Below are 19,528 nucleotides of genomic sequence, written 5' to 3' on the forward strand. Positions count from 1 at the left end.
TAGGCCGGTGCCCCGTGGAGTGCTAGAAGAAGAGAGCTGGCTCTGACCTCAAGAAAACCCTCTGGGTGGATTGTATTTTCTCTTCACTCAGTAGGATAACAAAACAAAAGAAGCAATGAGAAGAAAGCTTGCTCTTTCAAGATATTAGATCTGTGGGAGCAGCTGTCATTTGAAGGAATGGGCTGCCGGGTCTGAATACTTGTTTACCCATTGTTTAATACATCCATATGACGGAGCTGACAGGGTGGTGGGGGGGGGGGGGGGTACCTTCCTGTGTGAACCCTTCACAAGCTGGTTTTCAATGAGTTTTTACATTGTTTATTTATCTTAATGTTATCTTAAGAAGTGGCAGATTATCCTCAAACCCACAAAGGAATACTTAAAGTCATTTTAAGAAAAGTCGTTGCATTTAGAGACACTTGGGTTTTCTTTGGACATGGACAATGTCTGCTGCTCTGTCTTTGACCCCTTGTTGTTTTTGGATTGCAGGTATAAGTAACGCAGAGGCCAGGCAGCCGGGCAAAGCCCCTAACTTCAGCGTGAACTGGACAGTGGGGGACCAGGCCCTGGAGGTCATCAACGCCACCACGGGCAAGGACGACATGGGACGCGCCTCTCGCCTCTGCAAGCACGCCCTCTACAGCCGCTGGGTGCGCCTACACTCCAAGGTAGGTCTACTGCACCCGCTGGTTTCTGGGGGGGGAAAAGAGCTAGGGCACATGTATGGAATCACTAAGGACTTTGAGTTTCAGGAGGTTCATACTGATTGGTTCCCAGTCCACATACAGAGCTGAAACATTAACAAGTGAGACTGGAAGACAAATTCTAACATCTGAGCGAGGAGAATCACTCTTGCTCATATCATTTACGTGCTGACTTTCTGATTTTTAAATGTAGTTTTTGTTTTCTTCTGTTAGGTTGTTTGGGTTATTTGAGTTATTATTTTTTTGTGCTTTTATTAGATGGAGACAGATTACAATCATAAAAGAAACATTTGGAAAAAGATGGAGTGCAACATGCAATAAAGGTCGCGGCTGGAGTGGATCTGGCAACGTTGCGGTTATAACCTACTCACTTACATTTCTTTCTCTCTCCCTTTTCAGCTCTCATCCATCTTGTGGATCAAGATGTTCAAGCCCAGCTCGTACCACGACGCCAAGCAGGCAGCCACAGAGTACCACTCTGCCAAGCTGGCGCTCATCAAAGCCTTCCACAAGGCAGGGCTGGGCGCCTGGGTCAAAAAGCCCATTGAGCAAGACCAGTTCACCCTCAGCTGAGAGAGTCAAGGGACCAAGGAGATTTCTAAATCCCTTCCTCCCCCCTACTACTTCCCCCCTACCCCCTGAACCCAGGCCCTGAAAACAAGAGAGACCCCCGTGTTAACAACCAGCCCACAGAGACACTTACCTCCGTCCCCATGTGCCGGCACGCACGTGCACTTTGTACTGGTGGAAATGAAACGTGCGTAGTTTTCACAAAGCATCCATTAATCATCATTGTCATTCCTCAGAGGGGCTCAGCTTCACCATGTCTCTCCTCATCTTGTGTTTCCTTTTTAATGTTGATTTTAACAATGTTTTTATTTTTCCATCTACTTGTTTTTTTTTTGTTTTAAAACTGGAATCATGTTTTTTTTTATACACTGCTGAGTTGATTTAATCATAGATGTGAAAGATGAAATGAAAAAAACCTAAGTTTTGTATATATTTTCTTGATCATGAGTGTAGCCAGTTTAGGATGAAACGTAGCTTGGACTTACAGGATCTTTTGTTAATTAGAACCCATGGGTATGAACTTAGAAAATGAAATAAGATATAGAAATATAGAGTAGGCTACTCGCTAGCAAAACGAATGATCATGACGAACTTTTAATTTAAAGATGCATACAACTTCAGGGTGTAAATCTAGTACTGAGAAGGAAGAGAAGGTGAAATAATGTAACGATTAACGTATGTTATTTGGTCCATTCCTTACATGTTCTTAGCCCCTGTATTAAAGATGACCATGTTACAAAGCAGTGTGGTCCTGATTGATTGACTGACTGACACACACATATGCAGGACAGGTGTCTGAGCAATTCACTCCATTTTTCTCATGTCTTTCGTTCATCCATGCATATGTTGTGTGTTATTTTATGTCATTTCATACTTGAAACTTGGGGAAATGGGGAGTGGGGGCATGTTGAGAGCATCTGAGCCCCCTTGCCCCTCTTAAGACCCTTTTGACTCCCCCCCTTCCCTTTTGCCTGGGTCCTGGGATGAGCTTTTGGGGGAGGCGCTGCACCTTGTATTTTTTTCCTTGATCTCAGCCATGGCTTTGCATGGGAACTGAACTGGGAGGAACTACAGAGCAGAAAAAAAAAAGCTGTAGTGATGGAGAGCGGCCCTCAGTGAATGATTTTGAATGAATGCCAGCATATTCCTCCACAGGCAGCTTTGAATCTTAGTCTCTATTTTCTAGATATTTCTTGTGGTGTTTTGTTTTTTGTTTTATTTAATTTTTTTCCTTAAGATTGGGCATTTGCGTGTTGGGGATATAAGCGACAGCATGAAACAGACCTCTCAGATCATGTTACTATGGAAATGTGTGGCAGGGATCCATGGTAGCTGTCATTTGAAACACGGAAGCATGGTCTATAGTACTTGTACATTAAGTTACACTTACATGCTCCCGCCACATTACTCTCTTTGGAAACACCCACGGGAACAAGGGAAAGTAACATGCATTTCCTGTATGGACAACTATACCACTAGACTACAAACCTATGTATCGCAGTCAGTGTGATGTCACATTGTACATGTCCAGAAACACGTGAGCTGCGTGGTTCAAGCAGGCCCCCCCATGATCTGTCCTGCCACCTTTACACTCCTAATGCATGAATGTCCTCGTGTTTGACTTTTGTAAAATGAGGACCGATTTCCAAGTAACTGCAGTGACTTCCTTTTCCTAGCTGTAGGCTGTGTGTGTGTGTGTGTTCGGAATGAGGTGACTTTTGGGGACCTACACAAGACTTAAGACCAGTTGACTGGGGACACTGGTGCAACTGGGGACGAAAGCCATGTCCCCACTTAGTGAAACACTGCTTTTTTGGGTCAGTACTTAGGGTTGGGTTAGCGTTAGCTTTAGGCATGTAGGCTACTAGTTATGGTATGGGTAAGTCTCCAGGAAATGAATGTAAGTCTACGTAAAGTCCCCAAAAGTGACTTAAAACAAAATGTGTGTGTGTGTGTGTGTGTGTGTGTGTGTGTGTGTGTGTGTGTGTGTGTGTGTGTGTGTGTGTGTGTGTGTGTGTGTGTGTGTGTGTGTGTGTGTGTGTGTGTGTGTGTGTGTGTGTGTGTGTGTGTGTGTGACATCTTAAAGCATACTCTGCAGAATCTTCACCAAAGATGATAATGTCCATGTGTGATTCTGCCCCGACAACCCTTTACCGTCTTTTTCCGTAAATCCTCTGAACAATGTACTTCTGATTTGTACAAAAAGAAGATGTATTCCATTCTTTATGAGGGGAAAATTGAGTCGTCAGGCTATTTCAGTGCATCTGTAGCTGTCGGTGGCCACGTGTACTGTATATTGTGACCCGCAGCCATTACTGCTGCTGTATAGTAGTCCTGTGTGTATATATACAGTATATATATATTTATATATATGAGGAACCACACAAATGACAAACTCTGTTCCCTGTTACAATCAGTTCATCCCATCCTTAAAAAAGCCGTGCTGACTCTCTCCCTGTTGCTGGAACTGTGAAGATGTTAATGTCCCTGAGTGTTTGTGGTTCTCTGACTCACTGGGCACCATAAAGCATGGCACTAACACTGCCGGGGGTTAACAGGCTTCATCCCCATCGTAGCCACCAATGTTTAAAAAAATAATATATATGCACTGTAAGGAGGTGCCTCAGCTAAAAGTGGCATCCACAAGCTGGCACGTGTGATGTCATGTATGTACTTTTTTTTTTACTGTATATCTGGTTGTTTTATGAGTCCGTATTATAAAGGCAGGAAAGGGGGAAATCTAGCTGATTCGACCTGAAGGTGGTAACTTTGAAATTTGGTTTAAAAAAATGTTTTTATTGAATAGTAACCACAGCGCCCCCTTTCAACTAGACCCAGACCAAAGTCACAAGCAATACTCCTGATGTCCCCTTTAATGTCCCCCTACCACAAACAGGAGTCTGAATTAAGTCCCCCTCTCCCCCCTACTCCTCCACTCTTTGTTTTGCTCCTGTCCTATTCACTCTCTTTCTCCAAAGCTGTCTATTTTTATTGTTTGTATATTCCCCCCCTAAAGACTGCCTGCTTCTTGTGTTTAGTTTTTCTTTTGACTGCACTAAAGATGTCAACTGATGATGTCATGATATGAAACCGTCCCCGTTTATGGATTGGATGGAAACTATCACTGCAAGAAAACCCAAACTGCTTCTTCTTCTTCTTCTTCTTCTTCTTAACCCTTTGTGTCCAGAGTGCTCTGTGTTTTTTTCCACTCTGGGCTCCCCCGCTCTCTCCCCAGTTGTCTGATGTGTGTCCACCGACAAAAATCCACAAACCTTGCATGTACTACCGACACTGAAGCTGCACCTAGCATGATGACAAACTTTTAAAGGACTCCAGTAGAAAAAGAAAAAAAAAAGAAGCTAGGGATAGATATATGAAAAAAATGAACAAAAAAAGAATAAAAGAGTTCTTAGTTTACTTTTGCACATGGTTGGAATTCTTTGTGTGGTTGTCTCTGTGCGTCTGTCTAACAACTTTACGGGGGGAACAAAAAAAAAAGAACTTTTCCAGTCAGATAAATCCTTTATGAGTCCCTTTTTTTACCAGCGGGTTTATATACAGTTAAGCAGTTTGATCCACGTAGCTGCTGTCAGGCCTCTCCACAAGGGTCAAAAGATGAATCTGGGGAGTGAGATGATGGCGTATAGGAAAGAGATTTGACATTTTCTGTAGTGTTTGAACCACTCCCAGATGTGAAATCTGACAAGACGAGGCTAGTTGAAGTTTCAACAATGTCTTGCATTTGTATAACTAATCCAATGTTTTGTATGTAAACATTTATTCTGAACACTAGTCCAAGTCAACTTTATTTACATAGCACATTTATAACAGCTGTGACGGACCAAAGTGCTGTACAGTAAAATACATTACATCCAAAACATCAAATAGACACATAAAAGCAACAATTTAAACACAAAACTATAGTAAAAGTTCTAGTAGACACTGCTGGGATATAACACTCTCAACTAGAGATAACTACCAGTAGTTAAAGCGGTTAGGTATATGTAGCAGAGTAAAACTACTTACTTATTAGGATAGCATAAAATGGAAACACCATTGAATGTCCTTGTGCATGTGCATAATGAAGGGCAAGTAATGGGTTTGATCAACAACGTTGCCAGTGTGGGTTGTGCATAAAGGTACAAAAGGTAATGTGGCTTTAGTGCAACAGTGATCCTGCATGCTTATTGTACGTACTGTATACTGGGCATTTCTAGCATTAGTGAATCATGATGTGCACTGTAGGAATGAGCAGAATGGTTGTAATGCATTATGTCACCTGTCACACCTGTTTGACTGGAGCAGAAGACTGTTACTGAAGATCTCTGTTGTTGCAGGCATTTCTGCAAAGAAACTTATCCTCAACAATATTTAAATGCATCGTCTTCATCTTTATCAATGCCTTCAGGACCTCCTTACTCTTAAATAAAACATTGGTATATATATAATTTTATTATAAATAGTGATCACCCTGAAATGTAAAGCAACTACTGTATATATTATGAGTCATTTTCTTGTAGTTGACAAATTCCACGTTGAGTAGAGTTGCCTATTTCGCATGCTGAGCAGAACAGCTTGGCAGATACCAAAACATGTTTGGTGTCAATCAGACTCAAGGTGATGTTGAATTAGTCAGAAGGAACTGGTAATGCATTCCACTACTGGTTTAAATCTTTAACTCTCACACAGATTCTTATCATGTCATCGAGTTGCTGGTGTGTGTGTGTGTGTGTGTGTGTGTGTGTGTGTGTGTGTGTGTGTGTGTGTGTGTGTGTGTGTGTGTGTGTGTGTGTGTGTGTGTGTGTGTGTGTGTGTGTGTGTGTGTGTGTGTGTGTGTGTGTGTGTGTGTGTGTGTGTGTGTGTGTGTGTGTGTGTGTGTGTGTCTCAAATGATATCTGTTTCACACTCAATGTCAGTTTAAGGGTGGTCAAAAAAACATAATGACACAAATATATATAATTGTTTCTCTGAGAGAAAAGGTGTACATCAAATGTAATAATATTGACTCGGAATTTCAACTGGCCTTCTACTCTATCACGGCAATGCATCCCTAACACCTGCCTTCAAGCAACCCTCAAACGTATAGTCAATAAAGGAAGATCTTGTATAAATAGTCTGGAATATAGAGAATGGAGAATATAGATAGAGAATATTTTCCAAAGTGCGGTGTGTGTGTGTGTGTGTGTGTGTGTGTGTGTGTGTGTGTGTGTGTGTGTGTGTCTGTTCATTGTCCCAGCTGATACAACCACCAGATCAATAATAAATCACACCACACGCTTTGCCATGAGCCCATGTGTTCATGATTCCATGACTTGATGAAAGCTGATTCGAAGCAGTAATATAAGGAGGAAAGCAACGCAGACATGTAAGGAACTCTGCTCTTCAATCATTCAAAACCCATCTGCTAAGTGTTCTCAGCCATGCTCCTCTTTACATAAACATTAATGTAATCACATCCATCAATATTCAAGTCCTACATTTTACACACATGCTGTAGCCTATACTGTAGCCAACAGCCATGCGCATTAAAGGTGAAGTATTGGTGTCAAATATCTCACTGGCTTGTAAAATTACTTGACGCGAGTGTAGCAAACGTGGGTAAATCTCAAAGTTGTTCTTATAAATATATATGAAACAACTTCCTTGAATCATTATTATTCTGATGATGGTGTACTAGCAAATTTGAATAAAATATGAAGTACACCCCGGTCCGAAACACCTAATGAATGATGTTCACTATCTTCCACACACGATAATATGCCAATCTGTAAACTGTCCAACCATATTTTAATGAGCATATTTCAATACATCTTTAAACCATTCACACGATTTAGACCCTCCTGGAAGACTTGGTGTACTGTAATTCAACACCAGAATCCAGCTTAACTGTAAACAAAATGGTCACTAGCATTTCAGTCAAACAGAAACACACTGACTGTATACTAATATGGAATTGAAACATATGTTAATGGTTACAGTAGCTACAGAAAAGGATTACAATGCGGCCCGGCCGGTGTGAGAGCGAGGGCAGCCGCTCGTGCCCCTGAGAGAAATGACATGTCATTAGCTCTGGTCCGGGGGTAAATGGGAGTCACACTCGTTCAAGGCCCCGAATTTCCATTTCAATTTTCTGCTCAACAGAGTTGATGTATGTGGCGAATCACATGGCAAAGACCACTCTCCACCTCGGCCGCCACCAGCCTCCTGTTATTCACCGGCATAGAGTAGCCTACCTCTCTGACCTTGCTAGTGTGTGTGTGTGTGTGTGTGCGTGTGCGTGCGTATGCGTGTGAGTTTACAGATAGCATCAACATTGTCACTGAGAGATGAGGGAAGAGAGTCAGGTAGCAGTGTGTTGTGTGAAATGGAAAAAGAAAATCAACATTCACCAACGAGGGGAAACTTGCTTCACAATATGAGCAGACAGTGGATTATGTTGACTGTTAGAAGATGAAACTTGCCTAACTAGGACGCAAAAAACATCTGTGTAAAGATGTCCCACAGTGTACTGGTAAACAACAACATGGAATCCTGATCCCCATGTATCTTGGGGTTGGCAGACCTACTTCCAAACATGCCACGATAGGTTTGCTGAGAGAGAACTTTGTAGAAAGTTGGAGCTAGGCCTTCTGTAGCTTTACAAGTTTTATCTCGTCTCTAAAGGTTTCAGTCGAAAAGTCTTCATAAAATAGGCAGACAGACCCTGCGTTCCGAATCGCATACTCTTTCTTTTTTCTATTCTACATACTACATCCGACGATAAAAATAATCTAGTTAGGATGCAGTATGTATACTATTGGGACATACTTTTACTTATTTAATTCATCATAACATCGCGCCTTGATCTTGCCTCTTGTTTTTACATCCGTCGCATCCCCGTTTGTTTTCATATGGAGGCTCCATTGATTTGGCGTCACTTCAGGTTTAATGGGTCAGAATCACCCAAATAGGATGCTGTTTTCAACACAATAAATCTTGGCCGGATATAGTAGACACCCGGGTCTTTCTAACCATCCTAAATCTGGTCACAAGAATCGGGACATCCTAAATCTTTTTTCTACCATACTAAATAGTAGAAAGTATGCAATTCTGAACGCAGGGATAATGTGGTCGAGCACAGATGGATTGCGCGGCGCCCTGCCACAAAGTGAGAGAGGGACATGAACTGCAGTGGGGCAGACAGCAGCAACTTCCACACCTGAGGTCCCTGCCATCATATCAACATAACACAGTATTTTTTGACAGTTGAAAAAAATTAATTCTCCTTTAGGACAGTAGTGGTTACATTTTAATAAATAGTGATTTTGAAACAATTCCCAAAATACAGTAAGTTGCACATGTTAAGATATAAGAGAAGGAACACTTGCCATCACAGCCCATGTGGCTTTCCAACATTGGTTATTTTGATAATGTTTTTTTCTTTCTGAAGATGTATTTAAAGATGGTGCAGTTTGGTTGTTGCATACTAAAAAAAAAAAAAAAAAAAAAAAAAAAACATGTCCTCCTTATTGTTTGGTTGAAGACCATTGGGAATCTGTTGTGCAGTGGATTTCACTGAATTCGTGGGCAGTCTTTAGTCGAAGATGTTTTTTCGTATTTTGCAGTTCAAAGAAGATATCTAATATGGCTGAAATGCTTTTAGGCTGTGTGGTGGCCTTCATCTTGGAGTATCAAGCTCCATTCTGTTTGATTTGAACAATACTGGTGTATCAAACAGAGTGCTCAATAACAGCTAAGCAAGAAGACATCCTACAGTGACTCCACATCCACAGTCAGCGGCTAATTGCTAAACCATCTCGTTGACACCTTGCTCGCACTGATTTTTGTGTGTGTGTGTGTGTGTGTGTGTGTGTGTGTGTGTGTGTGTGTGTGTGTGTGTGTGTGTGTGTGTGTGTGTGTGTGTGTGTGTGTGTGTGTGTGTGTGTGTGTGTGTGTGTGTGTGAGAGAGAGAGACGAGTGTAGATAGGCTGAGCATGGGGAGAATAAAGTGTCAAAGGCAGATGCAGATTGGGTTTATCTGTGAGCTCAGGCCTTCCTTTGTCAGGGCAGACTCCCTTCTGATGAAGACTCTTTGAACCTGACAGAATAATTAAAACAGCAGGCGGAAGGAAAAAGCTGACATTTGCATTTTGACCTTTTTGATTTTTACGTGGCGAAAATTGCTACCAGTTTCCTCCAGGACACATTATAATATCAGTCTTCCCTTGTGAATGTGCGCAGGGAGTGAGTGTTTGTGTGTGCAGACCAATGAGTTTAAGATTGGGTTCATGAGTGCATAAACGTAGGTGTACATAATAGTATGCATGCAGGCGGTGTGTATTTATCGGTGTGTGGGAAGAATAAAAAAATAGATTTATGGCATATTACCGGGCCCACCTCTTCATTAAGGAGCTGTTTTTCCAGTAAGCGGACTCTATTTGAATAGCCAAATTGTCCAAGCAGTGTGCAAACGAGGACTAATAGCCCAGTGCCCTTGTCACAGAAGGCACCAAAGTCAAACTGAAGAACTTGGACTTGTGTGTGTTTGTGTGTTTATGTGTGTGTGTGTCATTCCTCTGCCCTCTTCTACGGAGGGATGTGAGAGTTACCTGTAGACGTGACTTTCTAACAAACTTAACTGTACTGTTTGCAACACCGATGAAGCTAAACTCAATTTGTGACTTACATAAACTGAAACCAAAATGGATTTTTGTCCCTTTGTTTTTAAAGGTATCATGGGACTAGGAATAAGGTGCTCAATGCTGCTTCTGTTAATGAATAGTTCAAGATTTTAGGAATGAATATGACAATGGATGGAATGTTGGAAAGCATTTTAGAACCATTATTTATTTCACTGAAACAGCACTGACTGCGATGAGCCAGACAGGGAATTGTCAGGCCCCGAAAGTCTGAGTAAAAAAACACATTTGTTTTGAACCCAGGAGGGAAGCCTATGAAAGCATTTTTGAAAAGAGAATGGGGGAAATAGTTTGAAAATCTCAAGAGTGTCTGACGAATCATCTTGGGTCTGTCTGGAAGACACGCATCTGAAATACATGAGAGAAATGCGGGGACGCAATGGTCTCAGATGTCTGCACTGACTGTGAGACATGAGGAAAAAAGTGCAGCAGAAATGTGAATCATTTTATAGTTTGTCAATGATCAATCTCTTTAGTAGATGTTATGGAGGAAATAGTGTTGAGGAATGGAACTTACTGACCCATTTATATCGCATTGTTTTCAGTTTTTATCTCTGAATTCAAAGAAATGAAGAAAAAAAAAGTTTTCAGAACGCACCTAATTAGTTATAATAAGGATGTATGTGGATGCTAACACTTTCAAAAGTGAACCGAATACAGTAGTTACCTATTTACATCTATTCCACTCAGCTTAACTGTTTTTATATATATATCTAAAAAGGCGAATACACAGGAATGCTCACTGCAGTGGAACCATAACAATTAAAAACAGCTCATTAATCCTAGCCATATAACAGCAGAAAATGGCATCTGGTCTATTAGTGGCAATGCAGCACGGTCCCATTCTGTATGGGCCCAAGTTGGTTGGAAATGGTATTTTTTTGCAGTAGTCATTGAGAAACGTTTAACAAGAAAAGCCCAGATGAATCTGAGACCAAATGCATGTGTTCTGAGATGTAACCAGCACCTTTATATAGTGCTGCCCAATTTCTTCCCTAAAGATCTCTCATTACATTTGGTCCATTTCACCACTAAATTAGGCCAAGCTGATTGTGTTTACTTGCTCGATTTTAAGCAAAGCAGCTCAGGGTTCACAAACTTTTTGCACATACGAAAGTTGACAAATCATTTGTTTTAACTGTTTTAACAATTCATTTCCGAAAAAGAAAAATGTTGAACTGAAAAACAAACATCTGTTATTTCATATAAAAAATACTGTTATTGATAAAATTTAATGATTAAAGGTTGAACTAAATAAAATTCCAAAAGGCTCAAGGGGTTCACATACTTTCAAGCAGCACTGTACATGGAATAAGGACTTGATGTAATGTGCCAAAACATAATCCTGTTATCCAAGCTTTGAAAAGAGAAGCCCATCCATGTTTGGAAAACATACAGCAGATCGTTCAGATACATGCTTTGTTAACCTGATTCACCCAATTAGCATGCACTATAACAATTAGTACAAATATGATTTCAGTGGGAAGACTCAGAGGTCCTTGGACTTCTATCTTATACCGCCACCTAGTGGTTAAAACACACATCTATGTGAGATGTTACTCATTACATCTTCTCTGAACTTGTGTACATTATTCTTTTCTCATTTTCAGTTTCTTTTGAATACCTATACCCTGATTTCTTATAATAGCCTACTTATTCCCTTATTAGTATTGAAAGCCAGCTTTTTTCTCGTTAGCTGAATACTCTCACAAACAATATTATGTTAATGAGTTGAAGGAAAAAACGGAAAAGAAATAATATCTGCTTTTCATGTCTTTAAAAAGTTTAAATGATCAAATAGATTTGAATATTACCGATACTAAACAGCTACAAGCTATTAAGTGAAGCGTCTTGAATGAGAGCCGAATCCGAGTATATCACAATGACTATGGCTTCAACTAAAAAATTTACACATTTATTTCAGTTTTATTGAGCTCTGGACAGCATGTACACATGTTAGTGTGGATGACTGAGCGGGGATCCCAGCATGACTGGAAGATGTAGAGAAGTCAGACCCCACATCACAGAGCCATGTTAGAGTTCATGTTTCACGTTCAACAGGGTTTTGGCTTTCTTCATGTTCTTGCCCACTGTTGGAAGAAATGAAAGAGGACAGATAAGAATGATGACCATGAATAGTTTTTTCCTTACCAACAACAGGCTCACTGCAAAAAAAATGGCCAATCAAGTATGGCTGAAAACAAAATCCAACGCAAGATTATTATGTATTCCAATCGTTGCTAGATCCTGAAGTTCCAATATGTGCTAGTGCAGCGTTGCATTTGTCTCTTTTCCCCTGTTTTTTGAGTTAATTGTGGTTTATCAGAACCTTTAAAAAAAACCTTGTTTTTTCTTTGCCTGTGACTAAAAACATCAATCTACACATTGGCCATGTGTTGAAATGCAGTCTGTATTTCATGGCCCTCATGCTGAATCCTTAAACATCCAAAAACACTTTCCCTGCGTTCCAATCCCCATACTTCCATACTATTTTAGTATGCCGGAAAAGGTTTAGGATGTCCCAATACATGCAGGTCAATTGTACTATGCTGAAAATATATAAATACCCCACTAACTCCAATAGCATTTTGGAGTATTCGTCTTTATTCTTGACTTTTCTCGACATAATGAAAAAAAAACTTCCTTATCTTATTTTTTCTCTCCCGTGGCCCTAAAACTCTTCTGTACTTTAGTATGTAGTGTAGTAAAAAGAAAAAGTATGTGATTTGGAACGCAGGGTCTGTCATGGCTGTCACAATACTGAGGGAGGACGGTGAGGGTTAAATAAGTGCAGGGGCTCATGCAGTCTGTCTTCACACTGCTGACAGGTGACCCTCTCCCTCCCCCCACACTGTCATTACAGAGAGTGGACATTCACTCACATATTGCCATGTCCTTGGGCTCATAGGTGTAGTAGTTGCTGCTGTACTTTCCCACGATGTCTCGGCGCACAGTCTTGGATGGATCTGCAGAAAAGAAAAATAGACATCTGATTAGAATAATGGTTGCGGTGCAGCAACATCTTGGTTAACAGCTTGTCTTTTCTGCAACACTCATTATAAGCAACTAGTAGTGAAACGTTCCCTGCGTTCCAATCCCCATACTTCCCTACTATTTAGTACGCCAGAAAAAGATTTAGGGTGTCCCAATACATGCATATCAATTGTAGTATGCTGAAACTACATAAATGCCCCCACTAACTCCAATAGCATTTTGGAGTATTCGTCTTTATTCTTGACATTTCTCCACATAATCAAAATAAAATCTTCCTTATCAGATTTTTTTCTCTCTCCTGTTGCTCTTAAACTTTTCTGTACTTTAGTATGTAGTGTAGTAAAAAGAAAAAGTATGTGATTTGGAACGCAGGGTATGGAGAGATAAAGAGGCAGAGCAAGCGGTGAATTGTGATGACATGTCAACAGATGACAGGTGTCAGTGTGGTGGTATCGTGCAGACAGTGGAGGACTAAGTGAAAAGCAGAATCTCTCATCCTAGATTCCCCCGGCACATCTCCCACACCATCATTAAGAACTACTGAGTCAGTTGGCCTTTGTTTCTTTTCTTTTCATCAGAGCAATATCTATGCCATCTGTTATGCTCCAATCCTTATTCTACAAAAGGATTATGCAACATTATTTAGGGTGGAGTTGTGCTGGGCTTATTATAAGGAAGAATGGTGCCAGAGTGTAAAGAAAGTCAGAGGAGAGTGAGTAAGTTTTGCTGCTTGATCAAGTCTTATAGAAACTCAAAGGGCCTTCAGGGATATACATATAGTAGTTTCAATTGACTGTCCGATTATTAAAAAGAAATGCTCTGAATATTTACCAACAAAGAGGATTCTGGGTACATAGTGGCCATCTGGGGCCATGTTCTTATCCGTGGTCTCTTCCTGTAAAAAAAAAAACACATAGAAAGTATTTAAGAGATGGTTACCTGTGGATGTAATCTTTTTTTTAGCTAATCATATTAAATATTTAATCATGCCAGATACCTTTAAAGTGTCCGCAATTCACCAGTAGATATATGACTAATTGACATTGCAGTTTTAGTTGACTATAGTTTACACAGAAACTTTTAAAATTCTTACCAAATGAAGTTACAATGATGCTAGTAGCTAGTGCTTCTATATATGGCTCAACATTGTTCCCTACGTGCTGCTATTTCTACATGTGTACACTGTTTAATGCTGTCGACAAGGTTTCCCCTTAAACATCCCATTGACTCACCACCAAGTTGAGCATGATGAAATCCTCTTTGGCCATTTTCTGGATGGATTTATCAGCAGCAAATGCCTTCTTCAGCGCTGAAATGAGATTTGAAAGAAAACCAGACTTTAGAGTCATCTTTATAGCAATACTTGGTATGCCCCCGAAATAATGTATGCAGTCGCAACCCACATAAAGAATTAAAAATGGAGCACAAGTGCTTAGTTGCTTATGTGGTCAGAATTGTTTTAGTTATCATAGACTGTGCTCATAACAGACACACAGGGTGCCATGCAAGTTAGAAACAGCTTTGCAGAAAATACATGTCTAGTTTTTCTTGCCAGAGATTACACAATGTAATAAGATATAAAAGCAATCAATTACAGAAGTAATTTACATTGAAATGAAGTACTGATATGCTCAGGATTTCGAAGGCAGGCTGTAAAATATTCTGCTGTTTTCCTCAGACCTGACATTAAGACAGAGTTTGCCCTGTAGGTGGGCTTTATAGTTTATGTGTTTAGAAAAAATCCAGCGGAGACTTCCATTGAGTTTACTTCCTGGAAACCAGCTGGGTGATTAATGGATATACCACTAGCCCTTTCTTCATTACCTGTTTGGCAGGTATTAAGGATTGTGAGTTAGAAGGAGGGTGTAAGCCTATAGTATATTCTAACATTCAACATCTTCCAGCCGTATTGAAGCAGAATGACTGCAGTATATATACCTTCAGAGTGTGGGCAGTCCACCAGATGATGTATCACCATGAGAGGCTTGCCACTGTGAGAACGAGAACCAAAGAGAAACAACTCACTCACACATTCCTCAACACAATAAGCACAATGATGGGTGTGTGAATGCAGCCTGGCACCTATAATTGCACCTTTAAAAACGGAGTTGCCATATTTTACTAGTAGACTAATCTAGAAGGGAATGTGGTTCTGCGTTAAAAGGTCAACAGTATTGTTTAAACTTTTTTAACATGGTATGGTATTCAAAGATAAATAATATGATTTAACAATATGATATATGAATGAAGAATCCCATAGTGTTTATTGAAAGCGTAGCTAAGACAACTTTCAAATAATCTTCCAATAGCCTATATGTATCCATATTTAGAAAGCAACAACAACAAGTCTCTGCTTTCTGTGTGACGAGGGGATACTAGTAATGCACATGCATACCATGGGTTTTGTATACAGCTATATAATAGAAATACAGGGCATCAAACTCACAAAGTTCAGAAAACTCATATCTAAATATTTAAGTCTTTTTTCAAGGTGTAGCATCTTACCTTTCCACCATCTTGGCCAGGCCATCTTCATAAGTTTTGACCCAACTCATTTTATCTCCCCATCCTGCAGGGAAAAAAAAAAAAAACTTTAGGGACTTTCTTTTCATAAAATGTAAACTACAGCCTGGCATGCTAGACAAAAAAAGGAGGATCACTCACCTCTTGACAAGGACTCAGTCTTTGTTTTCTTTCTTATTTTCTGTTCTCCGGCGCTGGCACAGACACCGAAGAACACAGCCAACAAGACCCAGCGGAGAAGCATCACTTCCTATCCTTTCAGAGAACTACAGTGGAATGTCGGCAATTAAATTAGAGTGAATTCCACTGGGATATTTGACTTGGACAACTAGGTTTTTTGACCCAATGCATTCACAAGATTTGCTGATTGACATATAGGCCTATCTGCAGTTCAAGTTTCCACCTGCAATGCTGACTCGCCAAACAAGCTTGGCAAGGCTGAGATTCAAATGGCTGTAAATAGGCCTACAATAGCAACATCAAAGAAGCATTTAAGAAAGAGTTCCTCTGAGACCCACTGTTGTAAATTTGCAACATCTATTGGAAGCTGTTTTGTAGTCATTTTCCAGGACTAAATGTACACAAATACTACATATTCCAGCACTCCAGACTATACAATGTATCAAATCACCAATTTCGGCGGGAAAATATTAATATTGTAAGAACAGCAACATTTCAAATTCAAACAACATGGATGACTCCCACTGAGCTCCCAGCTCTCTCTGTTGGATCAATTTTAACAATTTTCCAAGTAAGTACTTGACCTTTAATATTTTTTTCCTGTATTGTAAAGTTGTTCTGTAACATATTACTTCAATAACCAAACTAAAAAAGTTAAATTTACATGATTTTCAGTGATTTCTTTTAATGTTGCAAAAACGCAACACTGGGCTTCAATGGGAGTCATTTTTCCAAACAAAAGGCCCAATCACTTATCATGAGTAAATTGTGTATTATTTGTGTTTTAAGCTAAAGTTCACTAAAGTTTAAGGTTTAAAGTCATTTAGTTTTATATAAAACTAAATAACCTTAAACTTTAGCCTAAAACTATAACACAAATACAAAACTTTTGTTTTGAAAAATTACTCCCATTGAATCCCAGTGTTGCTTTATAGTATAATAATTTACAGTATATACATGTGTGAGATCTGCAAAAGATAAAAAGGGTAACCCTAACCCCTAACCCCTAACCCTCTAACCCTAACCCCTAACCCTACCCCTACCCCTACCCCTAACCCTAACCCTAAACCCAACCCTACCCCTAACCCTCTAACCCTAACCCACATTCCAAAAAAGGAACCTTTTAACCCAAACCCTAACCCCACCCTAACCCTAACCCTAACCCCAACCCCAACCCCAACCCAACCCCAACCCTAACCCTAACCCTAACCCTAACCCATAAGGACCCACGGTGACATCCAGGTCACACACACTTTGAATGTCCCAAAATTACGTATACATAGTCACATCGGGCCGTGAGCCTCAAAATAGTCAAAAAAATTTGGAGTGACGTATTTGTCACAATAACAAAAATGGTAATAAGCTAATCAATTAATTTTAGTGTTTCATTTATTTTGAATTAATATATGTTCTTTTGCTAAATTCAAAGTACATTTGAACAAATCGAAACAAAAATGAATGACAACACATTGTAATATTAGGGTTAAAAAAAAGATTTTTGGATAATATTTTGGATAAAAAAAAATTAAAATTTCCAAAAAATAAATAAAAAAATGAGAAAACATCAGAAATGTGTTCTATGTGGTCTACTCAGTCTGTGTTCCATCCCTCATATTTTTCCTATAAGTAGAACTGGGTGCGGGTTCTTATGGGCTAAATTTGTAACCACTAAGACCCGTTGTTGCAATTTTGCAACGTTTTCACAAAATCCTCAGGAATTATAATTTTTTTTTTTTTAATATATTTTCCTGATCAGAGGCTTGCTAAAACAATTTTAAAAAGGAGAAAAAAATCCTACATCAACAAAATCAATGCTTGGGTTTCACAGGGTTAAATGTTAACCTCATATACAATCTACACTAAAAATTGAACCTGCTACCGTAGGCTACAATCCATCAAGCTTGTGAGCTGTAATTCAAAAAGCTGCAGCCTATAGGCCCTACAACTGAATAAAACATTAGTTTCAAAAAGCAAGATTAAAAATAGGTCCTATGTTGCCTAGTCCTATTTATTTATATAATTAAGGAGGCATCATGCTAATGAAAAAAAAAATGTTGATCATTTTGCCATAAAAAGTCCTTCAAATAGCCTATGTCCGTTTCTGAAGTTGTGTGAAGAATCAGAATCAGAATCAGAAAGGATTGTATTGCCAAGAAGGGTTTTACACCAACAAGGAATTTGTCTTGGTGAATAAGGTGCATATAGTTAGACAATAAACAATGAACGAACAGTGACTGTAATATAGGCCTATACAATGAGGGCTAGGTGTCTTACCTTGACAGCACGAAGCAACCACCTGTAGACTGAAAACACTCCTATAGCCTACCTTGTCTTTTGTAGGATGAGTTTTCTATTCACTCAACTCACCAGACAGGTTAATCAAAGTCATGTGCTGCCCGGTCTATTAAATGACTGAAACACGCACATTGCCTGTTGTTAGATTGCTGAAATTCAGTTATGAGTAAAGACAAGTGCTAATTGATAGCATGCTGGCTGTCATCGAACACCAACTTTTTACAACATGGATCCCATAGTGTAGGCTATAGCATCAAAGATATTTAAATCAAACTCAGAAGTTAACATAGGAGATTGTTCAGTATTTTAGGCTTGTCAATGAAGTTACACACAAGCAACACACCGCTGGAGGGATCAGCAGTAGCCTAGGCTATTTTTGATTTGAAGTGTATTTGTTTAGACTGTACAGACTGGGATGTTTTCAGGACTGCCACGAATAGTCTGGATGAATACACAGAGGCTGTGACGTCATACATCAGCTTCTGTGAAGACTGCTGTATTCCATCACGCACCAGGGTGAGTTATAACAACGACAAACCCTGGTTCACAGCCAAACTCAGTCAGCTTAGGTTGCAAAAGGAGGATGCGTTCAGGAGTGGGGACAGGGACAGGTTTAAGGTGTCGAAGTAGGCTACAGCTTCAGCAAGGCGGTGAGAGAAGCCAAACAACAGTAGGCTACTCTGAGAAACTCCAACACCAGTTCTCAGCTAACGACTCTGGTTCTGTCTGGAAGGGGCTCAGACAGATTACGAACTACAAACCTAAACCCCCCCACTCAGTCAACAACCTGCAACTTGCAAATGAACTGAATGAGTTCTACTGTCGCTTTGAAAGACCAAGGGACAGTCCTGACACCATCCCCCGCGACACCCTCTCCCATCTCACCATCCCCCACAATGAACGTACAATGAATGTACTAGCACGTGCGATGTGTGCTTTTGCATGGTCATAATAACTGCGCGAAAGGCCGTGATCTGCAGTAAATATATGTGCACATGTGTCTCCAAGCGTTTCTCTATCAGCTGCTCTGTGTATGCAGCTTTGCTGGCGCGATTGTACCGCAGTGTAAGTGTATGGTCCATTATTTGTATTTAGTGTGTCTGCATAATATTGCACCAGTAGAACTTTGCATGTATGCACAAAATTTGTACCTTCACATAGCAAACAAAATTGCACAACTGTAAAGTCAGTGTCTGTAGTTTTTTTGTATTCAAATAAGCAGTTGTTTATTTCTGTACTGTGCATTGGCATCTTTGAGCAAAATAAAGCCAAAATGTTCGCGCGCCTCCCATGACCCTGGACAGTGACCCCTTGACAAACATATTTTGGGTGTGAAACACTGTAAGGTGTTGCACTTAGAGTAACCTACATTTATTTCTATGTTTTTTGATAAGCTGTTGCACTCTTAGTAAACCTAGGCCTACCTGTATTTTGATAAACTGTTGCACTTAGAGTACATTTATTTTTATGTATTTTGATAAGCTGTTGAAGAGTTAACCTATTGTGTTTTCCTGAACTGATAAGATTGTTAAACACTTAAACAACAGGCAGCCTATGTTAATCAAATAGGGATTTTTTTTTTAA

General features: G+C 39.8%; 2 protein-coding genes across 7 annotated transcripts in view; one reads left to right on the top strand and one right to left on the bottom strand.

Annotated features, from left to right (window-relative positions):
* The window catches only part of adarb1b (adenosine deaminase RNA specific B1b), a 109,809-nt gene extending 107,801 nt beyond the window's left edge, over positions 1-2,008 (top strand). For all 6 annotated transcript variants that reach the window (XM_080038225.1, XM_080038227.1, XM_080038223.1 and 3 more), the window contains 2 exons: positions 490-668; positions 1,104-2,008. In XM_080038225.1, coding sequence (XP_079894351.1) covers positions 490-668; positions 1,104-1,277 — 353 coding nt within the window. In that variant the 3' untranslated portion in view covers positions 1,278-2,008. The remainder of the gene's footprint in view (positions 1-489; positions 669-1,103) is intronic.
* Positions 2,009-10,084: 8,076 nt separating this feature from the next.
* On the bottom strand, positions 10,085-18,001 carry agr1 (anterior gradient 1). Its single transcript, XM_080037528.1, has 8 exons — positions 17,924-18,001; positions 15,611-15,735; positions 15,452-15,515; positions 14,885-14,937; positions 14,179-14,255; positions 13,778-13,841; positions 12,835-12,918; positions 10,085-12,042 (listed from the first exon to the last, which is right to left on the bottom strand). Exons 2-8 carry the CDS (start codon positions 15,711-15,713, stop codon positions 11,987-11,989), a joined length of 501 nt encoding a protein of 166 aa, XP_079893654.1. The 5' UTR covers positions 15,714-15,735; positions 17,924-18,001; the 3' UTR covers positions 10,085-11,986.
* Between the last annotated feature and the right edge of the window lie 1,527 nt (positions 18,002-19,528).

Source organism: Ammodytes marinus, assembly GCF_949987685.1.
Source record: "Ammodytes marinus genome assembly, chromosome: 12".
NCBI lineage: Eukaryota > Metazoa > Chordata > Actinopteri > Uranoscopiformes > Ammodytidae > Ammodytes > Ammodytes marinus.

Bases quoted from the DNA above. Each gene is read 5' to 3' on its own strand.
- agr1 (XM_080037528.1), bottom strand. From the start codon at position 15,713: ATGCTTCTCCGCTGGGTCTTGTTGGCTGTGTTCTTCGGTGTCTGTGCC. The intron at 12,919-13,777 runs GTAAATATTCAG...TCTTTTCTGCAG, and splicing joins ACCCAGAATCCTCTTTGTTG to ATCCATCCAAGACTGTGCGC. The intron at 12,043-12,834 runs GTGAGTGAATGT...TTCTTCCAACAG, and splicing joins GCCCAAGGACATGGCAATAT to TGGGCAAGAACATGAAGAAA.